Source organism: Salvelinus alpinus, unplaced genomic scaffold (assembly GCF_045679555.1).
Source record: "Salvelinus alpinus unplaced genomic scaffold, SLU_Salpinus.1 scaffold_40, whole genome shotgun sequence".
Classification (NCBI taxonomy): domain Eukaryota; kingdom Metazoa; phylum Chordata; class Actinopteri; order Salmoniformes; family Salmonidae; genus Salvelinus; species Salvelinus alpinus.
In genome coordinates this window covers 1,614,129-1,628,287 of record NW_027255981.1, presented here as the reverse complement: position 1 = coordinate 1,628,287, position 14,159 = coordinate 1,614,129, and the positions used below count along the sequence as shown (strand labels likewise).

General features: G+C 43.7%; 1 protein-coding gene across 3 annotated transcripts in view; it reads left to right on the top strand.

Moving 5' to 3' along the window:
* Positions 1-14,159, top strand: part of LOC139567033 (kinesin light chain 1-like) — a 41,521-nt gene that overhangs the window by 7,213 nt on the left and 20,149 nt on the right. For all 3 annotated transcript variants that reach the window (XM_071388448.1, XM_071388449.1, XM_071388450.1), the window contains exons 2-7: positions 2,433-2,707; positions 3,509-3,739; positions 5,048-5,126; positions 5,497-5,725; positions 5,956-6,043; positions 6,612-6,713. In XM_071388448.1, coding sequence (XP_071244549.1) covers positions 2,459-2,707; positions 3,509-3,739; positions 5,048-5,126; positions 5,497-5,725; positions 5,956-6,043; positions 6,612-6,713 — 978 coding nt within the window. In that variant the 5' untranslated portion in view covers positions 2,433-2,458. The remainder of the gene's footprint in view (positions 1-2,432; positions 2,708-3,508; positions 3,740-5,047; positions 5,127-5,496; positions 5,726-5,955; positions 6,044-6,611; positions 6,714-14,159) is intronic.

Here is a 14,159-nt window from a genome sequence, read left to right as displayed (position 1 = left end):
TTATGATGACTGTGTACCAAGCTGACTGATACCAAGCTATTTTAGGTATTTTGAAGTTGTATTCTTTTTTTAATTAACATCCCCAGTAGGTTTCCATCTGTCCCTACATCTCCCCAACCAAAGCCACCTTGTGCCTCCTTCCCACGTGTCCCTAAATCCGAAACATCAGTCTGCAATCTCTCCTATCCACTAGTAACCGGCAGAGACCAGAGGCAGGAGGTGATAAAGCACTCCCATAGCCATCAACACCAAAAATATAGCTCTCCAATGGGCCCTATAATTCCATCTGGACGTGATGGGATTGGAGAGGAATGGCTTTATGCTACCGAAGAGACGGGGTGACACGAGACAGGGCGTGGCGATGGAGGCAGCGTCTGTATAACCCACACTGTTCTCATGAAATTTTTATGTCACTCGTGGTGGTCTATTATGCAGAGGAAGCGATAAGGCGGGCAATTTTATATTTCAGCTTCTTTCTCCTTTAAATGGTAGTGTGCTCTGGTCACCATTTTAAATCAGTTTGAGCCCATCGTCATATTTGCTCGAAGCTGGATTGGGGTCAGTGCCATGTCAATTAAGGAACTTAATTCAAATTCATTAATTGAAAACTCCATAGTAAAGAATTATGAGCAATTAATTAATTTGTTGAATTTCAATTAATTTCCCTAAATTCCCTAAATTGACTGGCTGAAAATGACTACAACACTGGCTAGTGTTTTCTGTTGAGGGAACCCAATATCCCTTATTCATGTGAGCTAACATCATGATTTTTTTCTGCTTTGTGCCTTTTTCTGCTTCTTCTGTGTGTGGGACATTGTGTAAATAATTAAGAGCACTCATTTCAAGCTTCCTTTTTGCCCACAGCTAACTAACATACTGTGATGAATAATTAGAAAAAATGACTATCTACTAGCCTACATCTTAACCAACTGTAGCTTAACGGTACTTGACCCTGTGAAGACGATCACTGCTGTATCCTAGGCTCACATGTGGGGCATTATTGCTGTACTACTTTGCTTTACCATGAAAGTAAATCTATAGTGTTTTTGATACCAGATCTCATTACCTTTTGAACGTATGGACTAACTGAGTTATGGTATTGAAATAGTCTTTCCTTTGTCTATGCTTGCTCAAAGAATCATGTTTTTTTTCTTTCTTGGAACACGGCGTCCTCCAAAGGGAACCCCCCCTGGGTAATAACGCTGTTGACTGTGCCTCGGGGTTAATCTGACTTGGAATTCCCTACAGATGTCCTTTGAGAAGTCTAATTGGGACTTCGTAGCCGCTTTCATGAAGTATGACTCATGCTCCTGTAAAAGCGCCATGACTCTTTGAAATTGGACCTCTGTAATCCGTCATGCCTAGAATCAACATTGGTGACAAGCCTATGTGCTACCATTTGCACTAGTTGTTTACCCTGTGTTCAGTGTAGTCTACAGCACATCTAGAGTCTAGATATCCTTTTAGTTTGTTTCCAGGTTACATTCAGCCGAATCCCATGAAAGCAATTCTGTATTCTTCTGAATCTATAGGTTTTGGCTCTATAGTCAACCTATTTTTTTAGAAGGCTTGCTGAAAAGAATGGATTGGGGCTCAATGCCATGTGTGTTTTCAATATGAAAGGAATGTCATACAAGCTAGTAGCGTACTGTACTACTCTGGCAAGCTGCGTGTGTGTGTGTGTGGGCGCACTTGTGCAAGTGTGCATCCAGGTGAAATGATACGTAGGCACAGTTGCAGGACTAGTTCTCATTTTATGATTGGCTCTTGGTGGTCTATTTCTGTCAGGCTGTTTCCATGGCTCTAAACAGACCTTTTTTAATGGGATATTTAAATGCCAAAATCACCACAGAGTTAGAGATTATATGCCTGTTTTATGTTTTGGAATATGAATACCAATACGAGTGACTAGAGCGGAATTATTCCACAACGGAAATACACATTAAGTCGGCTACAACAGTTTACTCCTATTTATCTACAAGCGCTTTGATGGTGAACTCAGGGCTAACTACTCGGGGGTTAGCCTAATTTTCTGCTGCTATGCCCACGCCAAGCCTAATCATGTGACTGTCTTGTGAAGGCAGAGGGAGCCAAGTGTTTTATTACTCTGGCTTTGTCGATTTGCAGGGAGTGTGGGCTAGATTGGACTCCTACCCTGTCATTTTTTTTATCCCAAGGCTTCCATTTTCTCGTACATCTCTATCCAGTTTAATTAAAGACATGTATCATGGATTGTAAACGGAGCAACCTTTTTTTTCTGCTGATAATGACAGTGGAAGTCTCAATGTTGGAATCTCGTGAAGTCTGCTATTTTATTCTGATGGGTCCAAAGAAAATCCCCAAAAGTGAGGTCATTGCATTAAAAGGAACCACTGCCCCAAGAGTGACCTAACGTCTACCTTCCTTTTCTTCCACTTCTCTCCCTCCACCAGCCTCTAAGTCCTAGGTCCACCAGGCAATGTCAATAATGGTGTACCCCAGGGAGGACCGTCTGGAGAAGCTGTCCCAGGAGGAGATCATCTCCAGCACCAAGCTGGTCATCCAGGGCCTGGAGGCGCTGAAGAGCGAGCACAACTCAATCTTGCACAGCCTGCTGGAGACCATCCGCTGCCTGAAGAAGGACGAGGAGGCCAACTTGGTGCACGAGAAGTCCAGCCTGCTGCGCAAGTCAGTGGAGATGATCGAGCTGGGGCTGGGCGAGGCGCAGGTAAGGGTTGACGGTCCCTGGGTGATATGGATAGAGTAAGCCATACGGGAGAGTCTTGGGGTGGTTATAGCACTGTTAATCAATCCGTTCTTGGGGTGGATCCCCATGAGTTGTCTTAGGTCTCTTTATGTAGTGGTGTGGTGTCTCTTGTCGTGATGTGTGTTTTGTCCTATATTATTATTTTAAAAATGTGAAGCCCCCGTCCCCGCGGGAAGCTTTTTGGTTATTGTAAATAAGAACTTGTTCTTATCTGACTTGCCTAATTAAATAAAGTAAACATTAACTGGAATTAATGTTGCATGCGGCAGTTTCATGTTTTGAAGTTGACTAGTCTTTCTCTGGCTTGTTGCCAGCTGCCACAAATTGTTACCTTTATCAATCAATCGTATTTCAATCAATCAAATGTGTTTTAAAGATGTCACAAAGTGCTTATACAGAAACCCAGCCTAACACCTGAAAGAACAAGCAATGCAGATGTAGAAGTACGGTGGCTAGAAAAACTCCCTCGAAAGCCAGGAACCTAAGAAGAAACCTAGTTATAGCCAAGCATTCCGAGGTTGAGAGGGCAGGTTCTGGAGAGAGCGAAAGAGAGGAGGTCTGGGGCAAGGTAGTAAAACTTGTGAAAACAGGTCAGGGTTCCATTGCCGCAGGCAGAGCAGCAGCACGACCAGGTGGACTGGGGACAGGTACAGCCAGGAGTCGTCGGGCCAGGTAGTCCTGAGGCATGGTCCTCGGGCTGAATCGCATACAATGATGCATAATTAATTGATCCCTCTGCATGTATGCACCTTTCTCTGTCAGGTGATGATGGCCCTGTCTGCCCACCTGAACGCTGTGGAGTCGGAGAAGCAGAAGCTGCGTGCCCAGGTACGTCGGCTGTGCCAAGAGAACCAGTGGCTGCGAGACGAGCTGGCGGGCACCCAGCAAAAGCTGCAGAAGAGCGAGCAGAGTGTGGCCCAGCTAGAGGAGGAGAAGAAGCACCTGGAGTTCATGAACCAGCTCAAGAAGTACGACGAGGATGTGTCCCCTACTGTGAGTTATGCACTCACACACCCACACTTAAATGCACAACACAATTGCTTGCACAAACGCACTGCTCGCGAATCAGTTCATGAATTATGATGAACATTTCCTTCTCTGAGGTAATATATACACACACACTCCCTGATCATAGAGCTGTAATCATCATGCAAGTAATCAGGCTTTGCATAAGCCTCAGCTGATGAAGCCCCTTCTGGCGGGTTGCAACTGTGACCTATCGATAAAACTTGACCTCTTTTCTTCTGCCTATAGTCTACATTCTCTATTCTCAACCAGGGTTTTGATCTCTCCATTAATGTGCAAGATAATTTTTTAGAGCGGATTGATGGCTAGGGATTTCTCCCTACAAGATGAAATGAAAGCTGAGAGCACCTCTTTTGTAAAGCCTAGTTAACGCCTGGGCAATTCCAGTCCTCGAAGGCCTGATTGGTCACACTTTAACCCCCATCCCTAGCAAACACACCTGCTTTTAAACTAATTTCATTTTTAACTGAAGATCATGATTAGTTGATTATTGGAGTCCGGTGTGTTAGCTGAGGCAAAAGTGTGACACAAATCAGGCCCCCGACGACTGGAGTTGCCCAGGCCTGACTGACAAGCTCCATATTCTGTCATAAAAGAGCCATTTCACTCCTCTTGTAATCTTCTTTATTCTTCCCTCTGAGCAATGCAGGCTGCCAAGGTGAATGAATTGGTCTTATTTACTTACATTTTTATTTGCCCTATATTTAACTTGGCATGTCGGTTAAAAACAAATTCTAATTTACAATGACGCACCAACCATTATGAACTGTTTAAAGTTTATGGTGGACAGAAGTCCTCTATCGTTTGGCTGCTAAGGCAATTAATTTAGTCATTAATATTTTGACGAGCTTTTGTTAATATGTACCAAATGTAGTCTTGGAATTTAGAACCGTTCAAATGATGTCAGCTGTTGCATATTTCTAATTGTAGTATATGTTTGAGAATGCAAGGACAAGGGGTATGAATGTGGAAGATGTGAGGGGTGAGGTATTTCTAGTTCAGCCTGAAGGGAACCGTGATGAGGTACATGAGTCTCCTTGAGCACCCTGCGGCATGGATTTTCATATGTTGTCTCTCAAACATTAACTCTAAATCCCAGATGGCCACAAGAAGTTTCCATCGAATTGAAAGGCACAATGTAACTTTAATTTCTAGTCAAGTGCTGCCCAGCTCTTTGAAACTGTGGTGTGTGTCTTGGCAAATGTAACTGTCACTGAGTATAGAATTAGAATTCCACTCCTTAAACCAATAAGTGACAAATAGTATTTTTTCCAGGAGGAGAAAGATGGAGAGCCTCCTAAAGATACACTGGACGACCTCTTCCCCAATGATGAGGAGGACAACAGTCAAGGAAGTAAGCCGTCTACCTACAACCATATCCTGCGTCATCATCCTGTATCGGATTAGCATAGATTTATTTATTTTAGTTGAATGTTCATTGCTTTGGTGTATAACGTCAAACAACAACCTGTTGCGTCATATTTAAAAATATATATATATTTAAGGTCCCATATTTGAACTTGAGTAGCTCTAATATAGAGCTGAGGACCCTCATCTGATCATTTTATCAGCACAGAACTGGCATTTTACTGATCTTCAAATATTTATGTATTCTATGGATTGTATACAAAAGATAGAATTTTAAATCCATATTATATGAACGTAAAACTCTGCAGCAACTGCCCAAAACTTCTACCTGTGAACAAAGCGCATTTCTCCTTCAGTGCCACACCAGCATAACAGTGCAGCGGTGGCCGCAGCCCAGCAGGGTGGCTATGAGATCCCTGCCCGCCTGAGGACCCTACACAACCTGGTGATCCAGTACGCCTCCCAGGGCCGCTACGAGGTGGCCGTGCCCCTCTGCAAACAGGCTCTGGAGGACCTGGAGAAGACATCCGGACACGACCACCCTGACGTGGCCACCATGCTCAACATCCTGGCCCTGGTCTACAGGTGTGCGTTTTACGTTGGTCTTTTTGTTGTAGCCACCATATTAACACGGCTCCAGCAGGAAACCGGTTATCACACGTATGTGCTGCTATGCTTTATCATTATACTGTAACATCTATATAACCACACTTTTCCACCATCAATACCACTTATCTACACACTGCTTCTCCCTTCTGCACCGAGTTTATTCAGGGTTTTCTTTTAGACTATTATGTTTTTTTTCTTTTTTTCAGGGACCAGAACAAATACAAGGAGGCGGCTCACCTGCTCAATGATGCACTGTCTATCCGGGAGAAAACCCTTGGGAAAGACCACCCTGCGGTGAGTGAGTCTACCAGATGGAGCAATCATTTTTTTTTTCACTAGACAAAAGGGACTTTTCTGCCGGTGTTTTTGTTAGGATTCGTAAGGAGAAGGTCAGGTTGAAACTGCCGTCAGCGGCTCCAAGGGCTGGCTAAGCCTCAAGCATGTTGGCCATTAATAGATTACAGGAATGTACTATTTAGCACGTTCCTAATGGCAAATCTGGTTGTCAGCACTTGGGCAGACATCTAGGCAGAGAGAAGTTAGTTAACATCCATTCGTACGCATCCACATCACAGGCTCCTGGATAGTACATGGGCATAATAGGATTCCAAAAGGTGCTCGCTCACTGTAATGTAAATGCTCCCAAAGTTGAAATGTCCGTTATCACAAATTGTACAACTATTGTCAATTTATATTGACAATATGTAGTGGTGTTAGAGGTTTATAAGACGACACATTTGTAGTTGTACTTTTGGGAGCATTTAAACTGTACAGGCTCCCTTGTTTGACTCACCGCATTGCAGGCACAGAGCAGCTGCATAACATGATGGAAGCTGCTCACTAATCCATCTCTGTTTCTCAGGTGGCTGCGACACTGAACAATCTGGCAGTGTTGTATGGCAAGAGGGGGAAGTACAAGGAAGCTGAGCCCCTTTGCAAGAGGGCTCTGGAGATCAGAGAGAAGGTAGGTTCTAGCGCAGTACATATCCAGTGCATACTTGGTAAAATGATACAATGTCAGTTAATTTGTACTGTGCTACATTCAATTAGAAATATTACTAATTAATATACTCAACAATTGCAAATGTCGCAATCTGGAATTGAAATTTAACTTTACACAGGTGGTGCTTATAACCGAAGTTCATCACCAGCTCAGTGTTATGATTTATGACATGGCGAGACATTGAGGTCATATTACATGACAATACATTTTTTATAGATTTGATGATGGCAGAGGTTTTAACACTTCTAATGGTTTCATGGCAGACATAAAATATCAATGTTTTATATATACAGTACCAGTCAAAAGTTCCGACACACCTACACATTCAAGCATGTTTTTATTTGTACCATTTTCTACATTGTAGAATGGTGTAGACATCAAAACTATGAATTAAATCATAAGGAATCATGTAATAACCAAAAAAAGTGTTAAACAAATCAAAATATATTTGAGATTGTTCAAAGTAGCCACCCTTTGCCTTGATGACAGCTTTGCACACTCTTGGCATTCTCTCAACCAGCTTCATGAGGTAGTCACCTGGAATGCATTTCAATTAACAGGTGTGCCTTGTTAATTTGTGGAATTTCTTTCCTTAATGTGTTTGAGCCAATCAGTTGTGTTGTGACAAAGTAGGGGTGGTACACAGAATATAGCCCTATTTGGTAAAATACCAAGTCCATATTATGGCAAGAACAGCTCAAATAAGCAAAGAGAAACGACAGTCCATCATTACTTTAAGACATGAAGGTCAGTCAATCTGGAACCTTTCAAGAACTTTGACAGTTTCTCAACCAGCTTCATGAGGATTGCTTTTTCAACAGCCTTGAAGGAATTCCCACACACATGCTGAGCACTTGTTGGCTGCTTTTCCCTCACTCTGCGGTCCAACTCAACCCAAACCATCTCAATTGGGTTGCGGTCAGGTGATTGTGGAGGCCAGGTCATCTGATGCAGCACTCATCACTCTCCTTGGTCAAATAACCCTTACACAGCCTGGAGGTGTGTTTAGGATCATAGTCCGGTTGAAAAACAAATGATAGTCCCACTAAGCATAAACCAGATGGGATGGCGTATCACTGCAGAATGCTGTGGTAGCCATGCTGGTTAAGTGTGCCTTGAATTCTAAATAAATCACAGACAATGTCACCAGCAAAACATCATCACACCTTCTCCATGCTTCACGGTGAGAACCACACATGCGCCGATCATCCGTTCACCTACTCTGCATCTCACAAAGACACGGAGGTTGGAACCAAAAATCTCACATTTGGACTTAACAGACCAAAGGACAGATTTCCACTGGTCTAATGTCCATTGCTTTTGTTTTTTGGCCCAAGCAAGTCTCTTCTTATTGTTGTCCTTTAGTAGTAGTTTCTTTTCAGCAATTCGATCATGAAGGCCTGATTCACGCAGTCTCCTCTGAACATGCTTAACACCCCGGCCGTCCTACAATCTAAGCTAGATGCCCTCAATCTCTCACAAACTATCAAGGAACCCACCAAGTACAACCCTAAATCTGTTAACATGGGCACCCTCATAGATATTATCCTGACCAACTTGTTCTCCAAATACACCTCTGCTGTTTTCCATCAGGATCTCAGCGATCACTGCCTCGTATCCTCCATCCGTTATGGGTCCCCAGTCAAACGACCACCCCTCATCACTGTCAAACGCTTCCTAAAACACTTCTGTGAGCAGGCCTTTCGAATCAACCTGGCCCGGATATCCTGGAAGGATATTGACCTCATCCTGTCAGTAGAAGATGCCTGGTTGTTCTTTAAAAGTAATTTCCTCACCACCTTAAATAAGCATGCCCCTTTCAACAAATGTAGAACTAAGAACAGATAAAGCCTTGGTTCACTCCAGACCTGACTGCCCTCAACCAGCACAAACATCCTGTGGTGTACTGCACTAGCATCGAATTGTCCCCGCGATATGTAACTTTTCAGGGAAGTCAGGAACCAATACACCCAGTCAGTTAGGAAAGCAAAGGCTAGCTTTTTCAAACAGAAATGTGCATCCTGTAGCTCTAACTCAAAAATTCTGGGACACTGTGAAGTCCATGGAGAATAAGAGCACCTCCTCCCAGCTGCCCACTGCACTGTCACCACCGATAAATCCACGATAATCGAGAATTTCAATAAGCATTTCTCTACGGCTGGCAAATGCTTCCCTCCTGGCTACACCAACCCCGGCCAACAGCTCCGCAGCTACTTGCCCAAGCCTCCCCAGCTTCTCCTTCACCCAAATCCAGATAGCAGATGTTCTGAAAGAGCTGCGAAACCTGGACCCGTACAAATCAGCTGGGCTAGATAATCTGGACCCTCTCTTTCTAAAATTATCCGCCGCCGTTGTTGCAACCGCTATTACTAGTCTGTTCAACCTCTCTTTCGTATCGTCTGAGATTCCTAAAGATTGGGAAGCTGCGCGGCCATCCCCCTCTTCAAAGGGGGTGACACTCTAAACCCAAACTGTTACAGACCTATATCCATCCTGCCCTGCCTTTCTAAAGTCTTCTAAAGCCAAGTTAACAAACAGATCACCGACCATTTCGAATCCCATCGTACCGTCTCCACTGTGCATTCCACCATCGATAAAAGACAGCACTGTGCAGCCGTCTTCATCAACCTGGCCAAGGCTTTCGACTCTGTCAATCACCACATTCTTATCGGCAGACTCAACAGCCTTGGTTTCTCAAATGACTACCTTGGCTGGTCCACCAAGTACTTCTCAGAGTTCAGTGTGTTCAAATCGGAAGGCCTGTTGTCCGGACGTCTGGCAGTCTCTATGGGGTGCCACAGGGTTCAATTATCGATCCGACTCTAAATGACTTAAATGACTCTCTTCTCTGTATATATCAATGATGTCACTCTTGCTGCGGGTGATTCGTTGATCCACCTCTACGCAGATTACACAATTCTGTATACTTCTGGCCCTTCTTTGGACGCTGTGATAACGGGATCTCAGCCGTAAGAAGTTAACGGGATTGATATGACAACAGCCAGTGGAAGTGCAGGGCGCCAAATTAAAACAACAAATCTCATAATTAAAATTCCTCAAACATACATGTATTTTACACCATTTTAAAGATACACTTGTTGTAAATCCAGCCAGTGTCTGATTTTCAAAAAGGCTTTATGAAAAAAGCAAACCAAACGATTATGTTAGGTGAGTGCCTATTCACAGAATAACACTTTCTAGCCAAAGAGGATTCACAAAAAAGCAGAAATATAGATAAAATGAATCACTAACCTTTGATCTTAATCAGATGACACTCATAGGACTTCATGTTACACAAAACAGGTATGTTTTGTTTGGGAAAGTTCATATTTATATCCAAAAATCTCAGGTTACATTGGCGCCTTACGTTCAGAAGTTCCAAAACATCCTTTGATTTTGCAGAGAGCCACATCAATTTACAGAAATACTCATAATAAACATTGCTAAAAGATACAACTGTTATGCATGGAATTTGATGCACTTTTCCTTAATGCAACCGCTGTGTGAGATTTCAAAAAAGCTTTACGGAAAAAGCAAACCATGCAATCTGAGTCGGCGCTCAGAGCCCAATCAAGACACAAATATATTCGCCATATTATGCAGTCAACAAAAGTCATAAATGGCATTATAAATCTTCACTTACCTTTGCTGATCTTTGTTGGAATGCACTTCCAGGACTCCCACTTCCACAAGAAATGTTCGTTTTGTTCGGAAATGTCCATCATTTATGTCCAAATAGCTACTTTTGTTAGCGCGTTTGGTTAACAAATCCAAAGTCACGAAGCGCGTTCACTAAAAGCAGACAATGTCAAAGTTCCGTAACAGTCAGTAGAAACACGATCTATTGAATCAATCATTAGGATGTTTTTAACATAAATCTTCAATAATGTTCCAACCGGAGAATTCCATTGTCTTCAGAAGTGCAATGGAACAGAGCTCCCTCTCGTGAACGCGCATGGTCAGCTCATGGCAGACCTTACTCATTCCCCTCTCATTCGGCCCCACTTCACAGTAGAAGCATCAGACAAGGTTCTGAAGACTGTTGACATCTAGTGGAAGCCTTAGGAAGTGCAACATTACCAATATCCCACTATCTTCAATAGGAGCTGAGTTGAAAATCAACCAACCTCAGATTTCCCACTTCCTGGTTGGATTTTTTTCTCATGTTTTTGCCTGCCATATGAGTTCTGTTATACTCACAGACATCATTCAAACAGTTTTAGAAACTTCAGAGTGTTTTCTACCCAAATATACTAACATCATGCATATTCTAGCTTTTATGGCTTTGTAGCAGGCCGTTTACTCTGGGCATGCTTTTCATCCGGATGTGAAAATACTGACGCCTACCCCAAAGAAGTTAAGCATCTCCAATCCAAAGATAAATCTAGAATCGGCTTCCTATTTCGCAACAAAGCCTACCAATCCTTGACTTCGGCGATGTCATTTACAAAATAGCCTTTAACACTCTACTCAGCGAACTGGATGAAGTCTATCACGGTGCCATCTGTTTTGTCACCAAAGACCCATATACCACCCACCACTTTGACCTGTATGCTCTCGTTGGCTGGCCCTCGCTACATATTCGTCGCCAAACCCACTGGGGTTTTTGCTAGGTAAAGCTCCGCCTTATCTAAGTTCATTGGTCACCTTAGCAACACCCACCCGTAGCACGCGCTCCAGCAGGTATAACCCGCTGGTCATCCCCAAAGCCAACACCTCTTTGGCTGCCTTTCCTTCCAGTTCTCTGCTGCCAAAGAATGGAACGAATTGCAAAAATGACTGAAGTTGGAGACTTTTATTTCCCTCACTAACTTTAAGCATCAGCTATCTGAGCAGCTTACCTATTGCTACACAGCCCATCTCTAAATAGCCCATCCAACTACCTAACTCATCCCCATATTGTTTTTGTTAAAAAAAATTGTTCTTGCACATCTATCACTCCAGTGTTTAATTTGCTAAATTGTAATTACTTCGCTACTATGGCCTATTTATTGCCTTACCTCCTTATTCCATTTGCACACACTATATAGATTTTTCTATTGTGTTATTGACTCTACTTGTGTTTATCCCATGTGTAACTGTTGTTTTTTTGTCGCACTGCTGTGCTTTAACTTGCCTAGGTCGCCGTTGCCTACCTGGTAAAGGTGAAAAAGGGCCTCCCGGGTGGCGCAGTGGTCTAGAGCACTGCATCGCAGTGCTAGCTGCGCCACCAGAGTCTCTGGGTTCGCGTCCAGGCTCTGTCGCAGCCGGCCGCGACCGGGAGGTCCGTGGGGCGACGCACAATTGGCTTAGCGTCGTCCGGGTTAGGGAGGGTTTGGCCGGTAGGGATATCCTTGTCTCATCGCGCTCCAGCGACTCCTGTGGCGGGCCGGGCGCAGTGCGCGCTAACCGAGCGGGGCGGGTACACAGTGTCTCCTCCGACACATTGGTGCGGCTGGCTTCCGGGTTGGAGGCGCGCTGTGTTAAAAAGCAGTGCGGCTTGGTTGGGTTGTGCTTCGGAGGACGCATGGCTTTCGACCTTCGTCTCTCCCGAGCCCGTACGGGAGTTGTAGCGATGAGACAAGATAGTAATTACTAGCGATTGGATACCACGAAAATTGGGGAGAAAAGGGGATAAAAAAATTAATAATTTAAAGTGAAAAATATATATACAGTGGGGAGAACAAGTATTTGATACACTGCCGATTTTGCAGGTTTTCCTACTTACAAAGCATGTAGAGGTCTGTAATATTTATCATAGGTACACTTCAACTGTGAGACACGGAATCTAAAACAAAAATCCAGAAAATCACATTGTATGATTATTAAGTAATTAATTTGCATTTTATTGCATGACATAAGTATTTGATACATCAGAAAAGCAGAACTTAATATTTGGTACAGAAACCTTTGTTTGCAATTACAGAGATCATACGTTTCCTGGAGTTCTTGACCAGGTTTGCACACACTGCAGCAGGGATTTTGTCCCACTCCTCCATACAGACCTTCTCCAGATCCTTCAGGTTTCGGGGCTGTCGCTGGGCAATACGGACTTTCAGCGCCCTCCAAAGATTTTCTATTGGGTTCAGGTCTGGAGACTGGCTAGGCCACTCCAGAACCTTGAGATGCTTCTTACGGAGCCACTCCTTAGTTTCCCTGGCTGTGTGTTTCGGGTCGTTGTCATGCTGGAAGACCCAGCCACGACCCATCTTCAATGCTCTTACTGAGGGAAGGAGGTTGTTGGCCAAGATCTCGCAATACATGGCCCCATCCATCCTCCCCTCAATACGGTGCAGTCGTCCTGTCCCCTTTGCAGAAAAGCATCCCCAAAGAATGATGTTTCCACCTCCATGCTTCACGGTTGGGATCGTGTTCTTGGGGTTGTACTCATCCTTCTTCTTCCTCCAAACACGTCGAGTGGAGTTTAGACCAAAAAGCTAAATTTTTGTCTCATCAGACCACATGACCTTCTCCCATTCTTCCTCTGGATCATCCAGATGGTCATTGGCAAACTTCAGACGGGCCTGGACATGTCCTGGCTTGAGCAGCGGGACCTTGCGTGCGCTGCAGTATTTTAATCCATGACGGCATAGTGTGTTACTAATGGTTTTCTTTGAGACTGTGGTCCCAGCTCTCTTCAGGTCATTGACCAGGTCCTGCCGTGTAGTTCTGGGCTGATCCCTCACCTTCCTCATGATCATTGATGCCCCACGAGGTGAGATCTTGCATGGAGCCCCAGACCGAGGATGATTGACCGTCATCTTGAACTTCTTCCATTTTCTAATAATTGCGCCAACAGTTGTTGCCTTCTCACCAAGCTGCTTGCCTATTGTCCTGTAGCCCATCCCAGCCTTGTGCAGGTCTACAATTTTATCCCTGATGTCCTTACACAGCTCTCTGGTCTTGGCCATTGTGGAGAGGTTGGAGTCTGTTTGATTGAGTGTGTGGACAGGTGTCTTTTATACAGGTAACGAGTTCAAACAGGTGCAGTTAATACAGGTAATGAGTGGAGAACAGGAGGGCTTCTTAAAGAAAAACTAACAGGTCTGTGAGAGCCGGAATTCTTACTGGTTGGAAGGTGATCAAATACTTATGTCTTGCAATAAAATGCAAATGAATTACTTAAAAATCATACAATGTGATTTTCTGGATTTTTGTTTTAGATTCCGTCTCTCATAGTTGAAGTGTACCTATGATAAAAATTACAGACCTCTACATGCTTTGTAAGTAGGAAAACCTGCAAAATCGGCAGTGTATCAAATACTTGTTCTCCCCACTGTATATATATATATATATATATTTTAAACCGTTGATGTGTCTGTTACTTGAATTCTGTGAAGCATTTATTTGGGCTGCAATCTGAGGTACAATTTAACTAATGTACTTATCCTCTGCAGCAGAGTTAACTCTGGGTCTTCCTTTCCTATG